The 17,549-nt window shown below is 43.1% G+C and overlaps 1 protein-coding gene across 7 annotated transcripts in view; it reads left to right on the top strand.

Moving 5' to 3' along the window:
- The window catches only part of LYSMD3 (LysM domain containing 3), an 82,745-nt gene that overhangs the window by 65,165 nt on the left and 31 nt on the right, over positions 1–17,549 (top strand). For all 7 annotated transcript variants that reach the window (XM_086960904.1, XM_086960908.1, XM_086960909.1 and 4 more), the window contains 2 exons: positions 1,432–1,712; positions 16,560–17,549. The exon at positions 16,560–17,549 is cut by the window's right edge and continues 31 nt beyond it. In XM_086960904.1, coding sequence (XP_086817030.1) covers positions 1,443–1,712; positions 16,560–17,201 — 912 coding nt within the window. In that variant the 5' untranslated portion in view covers positions 1,432–1,442 and the 3' untranslated portion in view covers positions 17,202–17,549. The remainder of the gene's footprint in view (positions 1–1,431; positions 1,713–16,559) is intronic.

The following is a 17,549-nucleotide window of genomic DNA, read 5'->3' as shown; positions in this document are numbered from 1 at the left end:
GCAGGCAACTTGTTTGTTGGAAAGAGGATTAAATTCAGCTGCATGCAGGCTTGTACAAATATGGATGCACATATTTAAAAGAAAATCCCACCAGGAGCAGATGTAATCCAGTCCAGGTCTAACTGTCTAATGACCGCTCCACGGAGACTCCATCCCACAGTGTTCTGTGACATCATGGGACAACTGCATGGCCGGAGGCCACCGTAACATTTCCAGAAAAAATATGGTGGAGGTTGGAACAGTATGTCAACTCTCAAATATACAGCTTAACACCTGGTTTGGGGCAGGGGAGGAAATTATGGGGTAAGAGTATAGATGCTGCATTTAGGGTACACTTTCTTGTGTTGTCTTGAAATTAGGCATTTGAGGGTTAAAGTCACTTCCCTTTCATATTTCTGGAAATCACTCGTGGTAAACTCTGGAACATTTCGATATGCTGTGATATCCGAGCCAGGCTAATGTTTGTAAGTGATCAGTACTTACCCAAAGGTAAGTGCTGAACACAGTATCTGTTCTCGAACGCAGCTTGGTAGTATCACACATGGCCATGCCCCTAAGACTGGTGCTGCGGTGGTCTTCAGGTGTTAAGGCGTACAACAGAGGTTTGCTCCTATGAACGTGTAATGTCAAATTTAGACCTGAAATTATTGCATTTTGTGACTAAAAACAAAAGTGTGCTAGCTTGAACAACCTAGTTTAAGTTTCTCTCTTGAAAACTGCAGTTGTTCCTGCCGGCAGCCATTATTACCCATGATACATTTGTTATGACCATTCCCAGCAATTTTCGATAGTGGAATTGATCAGCACATATATAGCTACAATATTCCCCTGGTAGCAGTCGTTGAAAATCTGTACTTTTTCTGAGCCGAGATATTCCGTTTTGCCAGTTGAGAGCAATTATATATGACAAATAGAATAAGCATATTATACTACAGTTTGAGGAACCTAGAGGCAAACTAAAGAGACTTCTTCACTTTACTGAAATCCTAAATTGGATAACCCAACCTATAATGGAAGCAGGAGATTCCAGGAAACGTGATATATTCGCCTTACAACTCCCTTCTAAATGAGCACGGGAATTGCTGCTTATACAGATTATTGAAGTTGTTGAGCCATTTAACATTATACAAAATATTGGTAATTAGTGGGAAATTAGAGAATTATATCCTTTATAATCAGTTTTTGTTTTACCTTAAACGGATGTTGTTGCTGCAATATTTTCCCTTTTTATGAAATTAACTTTATTGAATGACTTACTGAACCATCAATATGTAAAACTCGATACAAATGTTATAAAAAAATAACCAAAGGTGTGTGTGTTCGTATTCATCCTTTTCTCAGTGCAATTTGAGAACATGAACAAAAAGATTAGCCTTGAAAAGCAATCGCTTTGTTTTTTTGTTCTCGTTAATTTTCGTATTTTTTCCTTAGATTTCCTGACCATGTCCGGAAGAAATCTGAATCGGAGTTTCCTAATACAGGAAGTCATTCAGCCTCCTGTGGTCAGTCACAGCTATCCATTTGGAAATGGTGCGAACTCAGACAATGATACATTAGAAGATGATAACGAATTATATGAGCTGCGTCCAAGAGGAAAAGAGAAAATCAGGCGAAACCCTTCTAGAGACCGACTGGACGACATCGTGTTCGTAACAAAGGAAATACAAGAAGGCGATACGTTAAATGCTGTTGCTCTGCAATATAGTTGTTCTGTAAGTTCTCTTTGTTTGTCACATAAATAACAAGCTCTATAATATAAATTTTGTTATGTTTGGTTTTAATATTAATAACGTCTAGTAGAAGATAAGTTGTTGTTTTTACACAATTCTCTGGTTTCTCTTCAAATGTATGAATATGACTATACACTAAGTTCATTGGAAAACTCCGTTACTATCTGGTGCTAAAATTGTCATCAATAACTACTGTTCTTTGACCGCATCTAAGTTGCTTAACAACCTGCAGAGGGAGGATGGAGGGTCTGTGAGAAGGATGCTTCAGTACAAATAAATAAGAGATGTGGACAATTAACTTGACAGCAGGATTAAGAGTGTGAGTGGAGCTCTGTCGCCCAATGGAGGGTCTAATAGAGTGAGAAGCATCGTACATTAACTTCCTCTTTTCGCTCTCTCATTCCCAGCCCTCCTTGCTCCATCACACCTGTTCTTCACATCTGGCATTGGAGGAATGGGCTGGCAAGGTGTTCCAGGGTCCTAATCGTATTCCTGACCTTCAGATGATGATGTTGATGATACTTTATTCTCTTTGCCATTGACCTATATTGTTCTTCTATATCACTGCCTTCCACTTTGTTCCAATGCCTCACATTTGTCATGATTCTTTTCTTTCAGCATGTTTAATAGATTTTTTTTTTTACATTTAAAAAAAAAACTTTTTTTAAATGTTGTCATAGAGATACAACATACCACAATGCAACGTATTGTAGCAACCAGCGTTCAGACACATTACATTGTTGGAAGTTGTGTGTTTGTTATACATTCAGGCGACTTTACAGCAAATGGGGCAAAGGACTGGCTAGACAATAAAACATTTATGTCAAGCAGGTTGATGAGTGACCCTCAACATTTATTACATCTAAATTACGTTCTCTGTGGCAGCTACCTCAGGCACTTAATTCAGCACCCTGTATTTGTAAAAGGTAGGATTATAAAGGCCCCATAAAGCACATGGCTTAGCCTGGGAATGTTTTAAGGTGGCATCCCCACAGCCTCTTCTAAGAAGTGCCTGCTACTGAGAATCCTACTATTTCCCCTATAATGTGTGCAGGTTCACCCCAGTACCTCGCAACGATTGGGCATACCCATGCTAAATGGAAAAAAAAACCTGCAGGTACAGCATTACATTGATCGCACTGTGGGGATTGGGTGGGATCCATATTGTGCAGAAAGATGGGTGACTAGTACAGCCCATTAAAAAAATTTAAGTGTATTAATTTGTGCCTGTAGACGATAGAAATGTAAGCAAAGCTGTATTTCTACTTCTCTGGTACAATCAATTCTGACGATTTGCCTCCCATTTCACTATTGTCTAATGGCTTCAACCTCAAGTGAGCTAGTGTATAATATACAGAACCTGGAGAGCCATCCTCTTCCCACTGGATTTTTGATCATTTGTGTAAACTGGGGAAACTCGGATGGTTCATCTGGGAATGCCTGCCAACAGGTCCTTACTGCTCCCCTCAATCTGTAATAGTCAAATATATCTATGGGTCTTAAGTTTCTTTCCTCCTTAAATTGTTCTAAGAATTTATTTTTGAGAAATGTACGATTTTTGTGGGGACATGCCATTTCCAGTCTAAGCTTGACCCCTCTTTCCAATGTGTGGGGATGGGGAGATGCAGGATTATCAGGTAGGGCCATTTCCAGAGAGTATAAACTGTAGTCGCCTGTTTGGTTGAACCACCATACTAGTTTCTAGGTCGCCCACCCCAGTTGATCCCCCTCTGTGGGTATTTGCGAGGGGACCCTACTTAACCAGTAAGCTGCATGATATTGCTCAGGATCCGGTACTACAAATCTCATTTGATAAAGTGAGGATTTCTCATTTCAACATGGGGTTTTTTCCTCCACAAACTATTGTGGTGAGTGATGTTTGCAACTTTGCTAAGAAATCTTTGGCTGTGCAAGGGGGTATGTTATTAAATGGGTATAGAAGCCTGGGAGGACAAACCTTTTGATGAGAGCAAGTCAACCTGCCATGGACAGAGGCAGTTTGAGCTAAAGGTCTGTGTGCCACTCAGTTTGTTAATGACCAGTCTGTAATTGATACAAACAATTTAGGAAGGAGCGTACTAGTAAATCACATTAGCATTTATTCACAAAAAACGTCTTCTGGATGTATTCAATTAAGTCTTTATTCTTTGAATTCTGTAGTTTTCAAATGATTACAAATGTAATTTCAACAGCCAACGCGTTTCGTCCCTTAATGGGACTTCCTCAGGGACCCGATTCAGTCTGAATCGGGTTTGTGTGAAGGTGGTGGCGACTAATACCAACATTGGAGTGACGAGTTTGGAATTTGATTTGGATATTTCAGAAAGGTATAAGGGAGCGATATCCAGATGTAGCAGCACAGATTTATTAATACCAGATTTCAATACAGTGGGGTTCTCTAGATTGAACTAGTAATTTAGAAGTTGGAGCGGGCTGTCTTTCAACAGAAGGATCGAGAAGAATTAATTAATTAAGAGATTATCGAGCCCGAGGCTCGATAATGTGAGGAAGAAAATTTTCCCCATTGCACCCGGTTATTTGAAGGTCCCTAAGATCCGCAAAGAAATCCTTAAGGCTACAGCACTCTATTTCCAAGAAAACGTGCACTCCGTACAGTCCCTTGGGGTTCTATGGGAGGCATATAAGCCTGTAGTAAGGGGGCAGGCAATTTCCTCTATAACTGGCCATAGGCGTGTAGCACGAAGCGAGCTAGAGGCGCTTGAGACTGAATTGGCGGAACTTCAGACACTGCATGAGCGAAATCCATCTTCGGAAAAGGCAAATGCTTTGCGTCTTAAACAGAGCACACTTAGGGAGTACCAGAGTGAACAGGTTAGGCTTCACCTTCAGACCACAAGGCATAGGGTTTATGAGGTTGGAGACCAGGTGAGCAAGCTTTTGGCGTGGTTGGATAGGAGGGACAAAGCGCAGAGAACAATGGCTCAGATTCGTACCCCGACTGGAGCAGTTGTTACTGCTCCTGACGATATTGTAAATGCCTTAGCTGACCATTTTGCACAGGTTTACTCCACCAAATCAAGTAGGACGACGGAGGAGGCGCAGACATATATTAAAGACATTCGAATGCCTGCTCTGTCCAAGGAGGCGGCAGAGTCTCTGGAAGCGGACTTCATGATAGATGAGATTCTCTCAGCCATCCAATCCCTGCAATCAGGTAAAGTAGTAGGGCTGAATGGGATGCCCATTGAACTCTACAAACGTGCTTATGATTCATTGGCCCCTCATCTACTGGCGATGTACTCCAGTAGCCTGGAAGCCGGGGAATTGCCACAAGACCAACGTATGGCCACCATAGTCGTATTGCCTTAACCGGGCAAACCTTTAGATGACTGCTCCTCGTACCACCCCATATCCCTGCTCAACGCCGAGGCTAAAATCCTAGCTAAATTGATTGCTACCCGGTTGACCCCCCACCTTACTGATCTGATCCATCCGGACCAATCCGGATTTATGCTCAATAGAAACACCGCACTCAATCTGCGAAGAGTGTTTTTGGTGATTGCCCGCATGCAATCTATTCAAGAACCTGCAGTACTCTTAGCTCTAGAGGCCCGCATGGCGTTTGATATGGTGGAATGGCCATACTTATTTGCGGTCCTCCGACATCTTGGTTCTGGTTCCAAATTTTGTGCCTAGGTAAAATTTTTATACTCGCACCCTCTGGCACACATCGTTGCCAATGGCCACATTTCCAGGGACTTCCCGCTGAGTCGACGGGCACGCCAGGGCTGTCCGCTATCCCCTTTGCTCTTTGCGTTTGCATTGAAACCACTGGCGGCCTGGATCCGATGGAATCCTGTGATTAAGGGATTGAGCTGGACGGCGTCCTGGGAGGACCGCATCTCTTTGTATGCGGACGATGTGCTGCTATATTTGCGCTCCTCTAGGCGGTCCATCATTGAACTGCTAGACATTTTTTAAATCTTTGGGCGGGCATCTGGTTATACCATCAACTGGTACAAATCCGTCTTATTCATCTTAAGGGGTCTCCCCCCGAGCCCCCTTCCCTCCCACCCCCCGCCCTCCCTTTGAAATACTTTAAAAGTGTAGAGGCGCTGGTTTCGGGGCTGCTCTGGTGTAGCAAACCGGCGCGCATAGCTCTTAGCAAGCTAATCAAAACTTGGTACGACTGAGGCATAGCCCGACCAGACATCCAGTTATATTACTGGGCGGCCCATCTAAAAATAATAAACCAATGGCTGCGCACACCCCATACAGAGCCAGCGTTCCTGGCGGACATATACGAACGGGGGGGGGGGGGGGGGAGTCCTCGCTGCACTATATGATAAAAGACACACCTCATTTCTAGTGGGCCCTATAGCACACACAGTGGGTATTTGGTATGTAGCCCAGAGTCGCCTTAAATGCAAGGATATTCTTACCCAAATGACATCGCTCTGGTGCACACGAAAGCTAGGCAAACTTCGTAACAGTAAGGGCTTCCGGGAATGGGACATGATTGGCCTCTCCACGGTGGGTGACTTATGGAAGAACCATAGTACCATTCGAGCGGCTCCAGGCACAGTACGATCTATCACCCACTGAACGGTTCAGGCACCTCCAAATTGGTCCTTGGCATCTGTCCTCTCAACTGGGACTGACGTGCCAGAGTCTACGCCCTTAGAGGATCGCCTACTCACTGAACATGTGCCCAAAAAGGCGACCTCTTTCACGTATCGTAAATTAATTAACAATCTCACGACAGCTAGGCAAAGTTCAGAACAGTAAGGGCTTCCGGGAATGGGACATGATTGGCCTCTCCACGGTGGGTGACTTATGGAAGAACCATAGTACCATTCGAGCAGCTCCAGGCACAGTACGATCTATAACCCACTGAACGGTTCAGGCACCTCCAAATTGGTCCTTGGCGTCTGTCCTCTCACCTGGGACTGACGTGCCAGAGTCTACGCCCTTAGAGGATCGCCTACTCACTGAACATGTGCCCAAAAAGGCGACCTCTTTCACGTATCGTAAATTAATTAATAATCTGCCGGATCCAATGGTAAAACTACAACACAACTGGTCTCAGGATATAGGTGAATTCGATGAGGCAGACGGCACAGTCGTCCCCACGGGAGGTGGCCATACCCTTCAGGCTGCGGCTGGTTCAACTGAAAATAGTCCACAGGGTGTACTACAGCAGGGTCACTTATTACTCCATGGGAAGGGCCGAAAAATGTCTCTGCCTGAGAAGTTTCGGGGAGGACGGGACCTTTTTCCACACCATATGGCAGTACCCTGGGATAGAGGCGTACCATGCCAGGGTTATGAGAACTATGTCGCAGGTAGTGAAGGAATCGGTGATGCCCGAACCAAGATGCTGCCTGCTGAATATTTGGGAACCCAACGAACCCACCCACCAGGCTCAGGACTGGGTGACACTGGGGATAATGTATGCCAAACGGAACATAGCCAAGTATTGGGGGTCGAGGGAGGTACCTGTGATTGGTGTAGGGACCTTGATGCTGCAATGTTGGCGGAACGAGTGGTGTACCTGAACCGTGGCTGTCCCCGGAAGTGGGGCAAGATCTGGGGATCCTGGAATGAGTGTAGGGGTTTTCTGTGCGATCCACCATTGTCTGATGGGGAGGAAGATTCTGACTAGGGGGGAGGGAGTTCGAGGAGGTCTAAGTTTGGGTCAATGTTCAACCAAGTCTGACCTTTGCATCTGCATCTTTATTTTTGTAGTCCAAAGTTTTGTACACAATGACTATAGTAAGCAATATATGTAATATATGCCTTGGACATGACCTGCTAATGTTCTCAATAAAAACAATTAAAAAAAATTAAAAAAGTAAAGCGGAATCGTAAACCAGAAGAAAGAAGGAGGGAAACCTCAAAGAATTTTAAATTTAAAAAGAGAAAAAAGGGGAAGAATCAAGAATTATAGCTAGCTATAAAATGGAACACCCAAGAACCCATGTACATAGAATCACTTTGAGTTTATAACATTTATTTCAGAATTTTTTTTGTAAATATAAAACAGTCATGGCCCTCATAAAGTTACACAAACAGTGTAACAAACAGTGTTACAATTAAAGACAGTGACATGTGTAAACAAACGTGGCTGAGGGGAATACAACAAAATGGTTCAAAACAAAACAGACACAACAAAACTGTATCCTCTTCATTTCAAACTACTTATTAGCATCAAGGGCGTTTTGACCCACAGTAAATTAATGGGTCATCTTCAGGACAGATCATATTTTGGAGCGATAGTAGTATCTCATTTGATGGCAACCAGAAATCAATTTGGGAATGAGTGTTATGGACAGAGGAATGAAACGATTATGCCCAATCCACCTCTTTCTTTGCCCTCCACCCATCCAATATTCTATCTCTAGCATAGAGTTCAGCACTCATGTCACCTGTCAGTGGATCTCTGTTGTGGGGATATTGCTTTCCAAATCAGGTTCCAATGTTAGGTTGAAATGCCCAGCCCATATTATATTATCAACTCCATTGTGTTTATACTGTGTGATAATGGCTCCAAAGATTTCATGAATGGTGCTTTAACTCTGTCCTTTTCTGTAAAAGTACCAATGAGGGACTCCATGACAAGTATAATGTGAGCTGAAATGGACGCTGTTCCAGTGGACTCTGCCTCACAAATTGTGTGAGAAGTAACTGTCTTTAAATTTAGTGTGAATAATTACTAACAGTAGTAGCCACCAGACCTAAATCAAGGCTTGAGACACCAGAGATCGACATCTTTCATACTGCAGAACCTATTCAAAGCCAGTGGAGCACTCTTTCTATGCCAGAGAAGACTCAACCTAAAGACTTTACTGTAATCCTCCATCAATAAATACATTTGAAAAATGTACTTTAAACACCACCCATGTAAAGAATGTATCTCTTTCGTTTTGTTTTATCATTTACTAAAAGTAGTGCAAGCGTAGAAAAATTTCAACAAATAACTTCACTTTAAACTTACTTAGAGGACCTGGAAGTCTTGTGTCTTCCTAGTTCGATTAATCTTTGCCACAGAGCATTTCACATCAAAGTCATTATTGCATTTAATGTCCAGCCAATAAAGAGAGGTTTAGTTTATTTTCTCTTAGAGAGATTAGTCGGTATTTTTATTTTTATTCTCATTAGTTAAGTATATCATTTACAGAAATAATCGAAAATAAGATTGGTTAGAACAAGCATAAAAAAATAACAGCATGTTCCATTCAGAACATAGACCCTATTCTAAGTTAAAGGACCTATCCTATCCTAACATGAACACATTGAGTTCCTTCTGGAAAAAAGCAAGTAGATTTTGGAGCAGGGTCGGATTAACTAAAGAAAAAAATCGAACTTCCTATTAAGGATTGTACTGGAGACTCAGCCGAGGACTCTGGACATTTGCAGTAATGACAGTCTAAACAGGAGAGAAAGAGACTCACAGCAGTAGCTATGATAAGCTTAAAGGCAGTAAGTGTCCTTACTTTGCGTAAGGATGAATCAAAGAAAATCACTGTCTGCATTAGCTTATGGCAATTCGAGCAAGCACAATAAAGTGCTAAGGTGCATGGCAGGGCAAGGGTGCATAGAATGACTACTTTCTAGCTAGGACCCCATAATATTTAGAAAAGTCAATAAACATGTTGCAAAAACAGGTGAATTTGTCATCATCATCCAGTGGGAGAAGATCTTCCAATGATCTGTTGTACTCGATAAACGCCCATGTGGCATGAAGTAATATTAATATATAAGCTTTATTTTTGAAAACCTGTGTAATAAAACCAAAAAGACAGACAGGTATAAAATGTGGTTAAGAGAGTACAAAAGACGAGAGTATACAATCCTTAAGACACATGTTGTAAAGAGCTTCTTCCTAATGTGGTAACTTGATCTATGCAGCGCGGAGTCTGTTTGAATATAAGTCTCCCGCACAGTGTCCATACAGGGTACCCGGTGCCAGTGCTGGAGTTGACAAGGAATAAAATTGAGTCGGGCATTTGTGCCCTTGCAAGAGCCCACCTGTCCTGATCGAATTAACAATTCATCTTACAGAAAACATTCATACAGTAAAAAGATTACATTTGTAAAAATTGAGGTAGTACCCCTAAAACGAAAGATTAAAACAACAATTCGGGCATTACAGGTTAAAATATCTTACTAGGATATAAGTGCTCAACAATCGTTTATCAGGATATTCGCCTTCTGGACACTTGTGTTTTAAAGATGCAAGGTGGGTCAGCTTGTCTGCTGTGTACAATAAAGTGCATGTGCATCGCCTCGACTAGTGACGTAATTCCCAAGGGGAGTCTGGGGACATACACACTACATTCTGCAATACTACTCACTTGGGCCTTTCTCCTGGTGGCCTATATGCAGCCTAGAAACTTAGCTACGGCGCAGACAAACAGTGGTCTTGTATCCGATTTTAGGATATGCAAGGCTTCCCAGTGGTTCTGTGTGCCCATTTGGTGACAAATGGGTTTTATCAATTTTAGTCTTGAGCTCACGTAAGCTGGGCACGCAAACAGCACATGGGCAACAGACTCTACTGGTGCCTTGTAACCTGGGCAGTTATTTGGGCTCTGTTCGCTGGTGCGCCACTTAGATGATACTTTGTTGACAAGGAGAATACCGCACCTGAATTGAATGTACAATTTCCTGTCCTGGGGGGCCTGAATTAGGTCGAGATAAGGTTCCAGGAGTCTGACCTGTTTATGCATTAAGAATTCTATAGTGAGTTTCCTTTGATCGGACCTATTAGTATCTTGTTGCGCTACCCATTCCCAGTAGTGTTGCTTTACTGTAGCTTTATAAAGCAGGAGTGAGTGTGATTTTTCCCACACTTTTCGTAGCCCGGCATCAGCCAGGAGGTTTCTTATGTTTCTTATCCACCCCACCTTGTTGCTGGTATCCAAACAAATAACCTCTTTCATGGCTTCAGCATAAGACAGTAGCTCCGGAGACCTCCGGATTCTGGCCCAAAACAGCAAAGGACGAAGCTTAGCAATGTCACCTATGGGCGATGTCCCATGTCTAGCTTTATGGGGAAAAGTGGGGCACTTTGAGGCAGCATCACTGAATTTCTTAGGAATTATGCTCTGATCTGCTGAGCTCAGTTATATTGCCGAAACCCCATAGCTCTACCCAATGATGGGCAGAGCTAACTGCTTTAAGGTCGTAAACCTGCAGAGCGGCGGCAATAGGCCTACTATGGGAGGAGCGATGTTCTTTCCCTAGTGCCCCTGTGACGCACTTGTGACTCAGTACCATCTTTGTTAGATGAGGCTTCCAGGACATTTTCTCAGAGAGTCTAACTCCTACATAGTCAAAGTGCTAACTCTTTCCAGGGGAGCCTCTCCCAGAGTCCGTTTGCCTTTGTATGGTTTATGGGGATTAAAAGCCATATATTTGTTTTTTGAGGTATTGATCACCAAGCCCCTCGTGTCACAAAAAAGTTTGAATCTATTTAATAGTAACTGTAACCCCGCCGGGGTTTTAAGCACCAGCAGGGTGTTGTCTGCAAATAAAAGGGTTACTACCTTTTCACCACCTAGAGTGGAGCATCGGCAGGTTCTAATGATAAACAAGACCTGGCGTTGCCAATAGGTCTCGCAGTAGGAAAGTTGGAGCTATTGATTTTGTAAATGACAAAGCCCTTTATGTTTTTAAAATGAAAACAAAAATAAAAGGTACTGTTATTTGCAATTGTAATAGCTCCAACTTTCCTACTGCGCGACCTATTGGCAACGCCAGTGCTTGTTTGAATTGGCTTTTATGTGGAATTCTCTCTTTTTTTATCACAGAGTAATTCTAATGTTGTATAATCTAATACTAATTTGACGTAGTAGTTGTCTAGCTCCTACAATATATTTCAGGATTTTTTTTTAAATTCTGGGTACGTTTACATTTAGACATATTTGATTCTGATGTCTTTTCCTAGTGTTTTTACCGGTAATAACCTAAAGATACCTGCCATGTTGGTAAAATACTTGCCAGTTAGTAATCGCTTCCTGCCAGGCTGCTGAAACTTACATCGCTCAGATGTGAGTGGTCCATGTAAGGCCGGGATGCAGGTCTTTACTGCAAACCTGAAATTGTGTTCAACCTAGCGTTTGTTTACCATGCTGGCCTACACATCTTAACATGCTGTTTATATTACATGACAGAGCTACAAACATAGCAGAAACATTACTGCTCTCTGAGCAGCAGTGTTTACAAGTGTTTTTTGCTGCAGACATTTACCTAACCACCGGAGCCTGCTGAGTAGGCTCTATGGCACTTAATGCAGCTAGATTGGCAACCGGACTTTCTCTCAACGGGAGAGGGCTGGCTGGGCAAAAAACACCTATATTTCGACTGCTGGCGCTCCCAGGCCCTCAAGCTGACAGGACCCGACCGCCAGCCAAACACACCCAGAAATATAGTTTAAATGGTAGATTGTTTTTCTAAATGGGATAAAAAGCGAATTCCCAAATTGTCCGCCTGCGCAGAACGTGCGCTGTTGCTTTCTGTCGGGCGTTTGAGCCGAGGCTTCAGGAGATGTTGTTAAGTACATCCTGCCTAAGTTTGAACATTTTGAGTGTGTTGGGAATAGAAAGAGGAGGACCGGGGATAGAAAGGACGAAGGCCCAGGTGCCTAAAGTAAAGGCCCATTCGGATACTGGTATAGCAGTAGTGATGAGGATTTACATACAGCCGTGAGGGGCTTGCAGTACAACAAATCAGAGTTGTTTTAGACAGATGGGGAGATAAACACTGAGCTGAAGGCCACGCTTTACATACTAGCGCATGTCTGGGAAGGTTGCAACTGGTTTTACTATGTGCTTTACATAGAGGCTGTATGAAACTGGCATGGCAGTAGTGCCTCAGATCCAGGGGGTAGGGACATAGCACAACAAAATAAAGAACGCAATTTAAGAAAAAAATGTTTTACCAGCTGTCGCATGTAGTCTTGAATTGTGTTCGGATACACAAGCACGCTGACTGCAACCAAAGTATTCAGAGCGAAGTCGAAGATCTGGTAACAGAAGAACGGGATGATCCAGTAAGAAGGGGCGGTGCAAGGAAAACAAACTGTGACGTGCTGAAGGAAAACAAACTGCAACGGGCTGAAGGAAGGAGAAAAACAAGCGTTAAGCGTCTGGGAAACTGAAAGTATGGCCGGCAGGCCAGCCATGACTAATTAGGGGAGGAGAAGCCGCACAGCTTTAACTCTGCTTTCCTGCGTACCATGGTGCATGAAATGCGTTTTTCCACTGCCGGACTTCCATCACACCACACGTGTACCCCAAGACACTGCCTTATAATCCTGTCATGCAATCAATGCTTATATACGCGACGTGAGACAAAAATACACCACGCAAAATATCACATTTGTAACGTGACGTAACACAACAAAATAAAGAACGCAATTTGAGAAAAAATGTTTTACCATCTGTCTCATGTAGTCTTGAATTGTGTTTGGATACACAAGCACACTGACTGCAACCAAAGTATTCAGAGCGAAGTCGAAGATCTGGTAACAGAAGAACGGGATGATCCAGTAAGAAGGGGCGGTGCAAGGAAAACAAACTGTGACGGGCTGAAGGAAAACAAACTGCGACGGGCTGAAGGAAGGAGAAAAACAAGCGTTAAGCGTCTGGGAAACTGAAAGTATGGCCGGCAGGCCAGCCATGACTAATTAGGGGAGGAGAAGCCGCACAGGGGAGGAGAAGCCGCACAGCACACGCTGGGAGAAGCCCTTTGATGTGCTGTGCGGCCGTGAATGCGCGTGCTTGTTTGCTCACGTGATTCACGTGAACTTCAAGAAAACCGCAGCAGAAAGCCTTTGGTTTGACGAGGATTTTGGCTACTTGAATTCTCGCTCCCTCAATGCGCTTGCGCGCATTGTAGGTCACGAGACCTAAAAACTTACCACTCCATTCATGTACAGAGAGAAATGCGTGGGCGCCAGGAAGCAGCCTTGGCGGACTCCCCTACTAGCAAGAATACGATCTGTGAGCTAGCCTGTGAACCCCATCTTATCTGTGCAAAATGGACTTCGTGCAGGTGGACAACTGAATTAAGGATGAGTGATGGAATACCCATGTCTTTGAGCACATGCCATAGCCTCTGCATGAGAAGTAAGTCTAATGCGGTCTCATCCTACTCGACCTATCCTCCGCATTTGTTACGGTCAAACACGAGAATCTGATTGAGCTTCTAAATCATAGAATGGGTCTATCAGGATCAGTGTTAAACTTGTTTACCTCCTTCCTCCATAACCGAACACAAAAATTCAAGATCAACAACACTCTTTCCAAACCCCTACGAGTAAAGTTGGGAGTCCCGCAAGGGTCCTCCCTTTCTCCGACACTGTTCAACCTGCTCATGGAACCACTTAGCGAAATTCTTCATGCGTCTAACGTGCAGTATCATATGTATACCGACGATACACAACTTTATCTTAAGATCAATACCCTAGAAAACATTAAACTGCTTAATTCTACGCTCCGGAACACCCAGACCTGGCGCTAGCAGAAAACCATCTCAAATTGAACGCTCTAAAACACAGAGTTCCTCCTCATATCTCCACCTGCCAAAGTCCCCATAATGCAAGACTGGACCAAACATCTCACTGAGTTCAACCAACCATTGTTGACTCTGCGAAATCTCTGGGAATAACTCTGGACAGTAACCTCAATATGCACAAACACATTAGCAGCGCTACAAAGGGAGAAAACTTTCAGATAAACACACTGAGGAGGTTGAAACCCTTCCTTCCAGACTAGGACTTCAAGCTGGCAGTACAGGCTCTAGTTAACCCTAGGGTGGAGTACGGATGTGTCTCATTATGTGGCCTTCCAAAAGCTACAACAGCTCCCCTAAGAGCAGCAATAAACGCTGCAGCGAGACGCATCACTGGCTCGAAAAGAAGTTCCCATATCTCCCCAGATTCAAAATCCTTGAATTGGCTACCGCTTGAAGCCAGAATTCATCTATAAATAGCGTGCATGACGCACAGGGTCATACATCATAATTCACTTGTTATCTTGCACAGAAACTGACGATCTTGGGTGGGGTAAGATCCTCAAGGAGTGCGAAACACCTACTACTGAAACCCCAAAGGTTCAACAAGAGGAAAACGTATAAACAATCCTTCTCGGGGATGGAGCCCAGGATATGGAATACACTTCCCCCAGAAACCATACTGAATGTTTCTACCGCACCTTTTAAAAAGGAGGTTGAAGTGATTCTCTTGGCAACATTCACCTGATCGTAGAGTAATTATATTATGAGATCACGAGCTCCCACTTTTTTACCAAGTTTAAAGACCGAACTAAACTTCTGATACACTTTAGCTGACCCTGACTTGAATCATCATGCTTGTTTCCTGTTATGTACCATACTGCTTTTGCACGACATGTTTTGTATATGTGTTTTATATGTCCGACATTTATTTGTTTATATATCTAATAGTGCTCAATGTAAAGCGCTCTGATATCTGCAAGGATCTTGTTCGCGCTCTATAAAACCTTCAAAATAAATAAAGGCTTAGTATAGGCTGCCCTGACAGATCACTATGATCTTCCAATAAAGTAGCAGGAGGCGAAATACCTGGTCAATATTCCCTGACTTTTCCTTAAAACCTGCTTAGAATTGTGATAGAAATGCATTGTCTTCCAAGCCTTGCAGAAATCATTTTGTAGCGCATCTATCAGGCTAGTAGGCCTTTAGTTGCAGGGCTCTTCTCTATCCCCTTTTTTGAATATAGAGACCACCTCTGCCCCCTTGCAGGACCCTGGGACTGGAAGCCACTCACCATGGCATTAGCGAGGAGTAGAATATAGCTAACCCAGTTGGCAATGTCAGAGAGGAAGAGATCCCCCGGTATTCCATCTGGCCCTGGAGCTTTTAGATGGTACTATTCAGCCAATGGCTCGCTCAATGTGAAGAAGTTGCCTCCTGGGGACTGAAAATGGCAGACAACTTTCTCCATCTGGTGCGGATCAGCATCAAAGTAGAGCTTTTTAAAGTGTTCATAACAGGTTTGGGCTGTGATGGTTAGGTGGGTTGTGCCCCTAGTTCGTCAACCCAGGTAAATAGGGCCCAGAATGATCTGGAATCTTTGTCGGTGCAAGCTTCCCTAGGTTGCTGCCTACAAGACTAATCCCATGCCCTTTCAGCATGGTGTATGGTTGCCTTATACTGCCTTCTAGAAGTTCTAATTTGGTCATTGTCTTTTGGTTTGATGGCCAGGGCTAGGTTTAGACGTGCGGTTCTGCAGTCCTTTGTGTACCAAGAGGCTGGCCTCCCTTTTGATTTCCTAGCCCTTAAATTACATCCGGGTGCAGTAAAGTAGGTGCTTATTCTATGGAAGAGGATGGAGTGGGCTGAATCTACTTCTGCCCTTCCTCCTGCACTTCGGGCAAGGGACAGTAGTTTGAGTGTGCCTGCCACCAGTTCTTGCTGAATGCCCATAATCTTTTCTTCATGAAAGGCTACCTTCTGCCATTTCAGTCTGCGGCATCATCCACTGTATTTTATGACTAAACAAACGTTTTCTGCTTCCAACTTTGGGACCTTCTGTACATGGAACATGTACTAAAAATATTAAGAGGAGTGCACTTAATTTCACCTATTTGGATTGCAGCTAAACTGGATAAACATATCGAGCGTGTTCTCTTTGAATGATAAATCAGTATGTTTGCCATCTCGTATTGTAATAATGTACTTTTGTTAATTAACTAGTTGGATGCTATTTTTTGCAACAGATTTGGATTTAGTTTTCTTTGCAGTTTCTTTTAATAGATATCCTTGCCTTGATGGAACTGGAAATTTAAAATGTTTGTAAGCTTCTCTTGCCTTTTTTTCCAGGTTGCAGACATTAAAAGAGCCAACAATTTCATCAGTGAACAGGACTTTTTTGCCCTAAGGTCAATTAAAATCCCTGTAAAGAAGTTCAGCTTTCTGAGAGAGGCTCATTCCTTGCCAAAGGGTAAGCACACATCAAGATCTGGACCTGCGCTTCTTTCTTTTGAGCACCAAGAAAATGTACCAGCCTCGGAATCCAGCTCGCCCCAAAAAAGTGCTGGCAACTTCTTGCAAGAAGTGGACCGAGACATAGAGCAGATTGTGAAATGTACAAACACAAAGCGGGAAAACTTGAATGAGGTGGTTTCTGCCCTGTCTGCTGAGCAGGTCGTTTTTGAACCTATTTACAAAGAGAGAAAACCAAAGGATCCCTATTACGGAGCAGACTGGGGTATGCGGTGGTGGACTGCAGTAGTTATCATGTTGGTAGTTGGTATAATCACACCAGTGTTTTATCTTCTGTATTATGAGTATTTAATGAAAGCCGATGTTAGCCACCATGATTCAACGTCGTTGGTTACTACTCTTGCAGAAGAAGTAGCAAATGATGTAGTACCAGTGAACGCTGGCATGGATCAAATTGAAAGAGAGCATAATCATTACCCCACGAACTCCGAAGCAAATCTACACAGACCCTTTACGTAGCACTGTATTGAAGGCCAGAATGATAGGTAGCCCCTGGTGGATCTATTGTGATTCAATCTAATCTCTTATAAAAATGACTTGAAACTGAAAATGTTAACTGGAGATCCTGTTAATTGTGAACCACTAGTGCACTTATACGCTTATGAGTTGCTTTTATGCACATAAATGGACAGGAAATGTGTTACGTCTTCCGAACATGCTGCCTGGTAGATATCTATGTTGAAAGCTTTTAACCAGTGTTTAAGGTCCTGTATTTTGGGAAGAAGAATGTCCCATTTCTTGAAGAGGAACGTCAATGATGTATTTTTATGCAGATTTTTTTTTTAAAACAAGCACTTTATTCAGATG

The sequence above is a fragment of the Lissotriton vulgaris genome, chromosome 3_1 (genome assembly GCF_964263255.1).
Source record: "Lissotriton vulgaris chromosome 3_1, aLisVul1.2, whole genome shotgun sequence".
Lineage (NCBI taxonomy): Eukaryota > Metazoa > Chordata > Amphibia > Caudata > Salamandridae > Lissotriton > Lissotriton vulgaris.
This window is presented reverse-complemented; position numbering and strand designations above follow the sequence as displayed.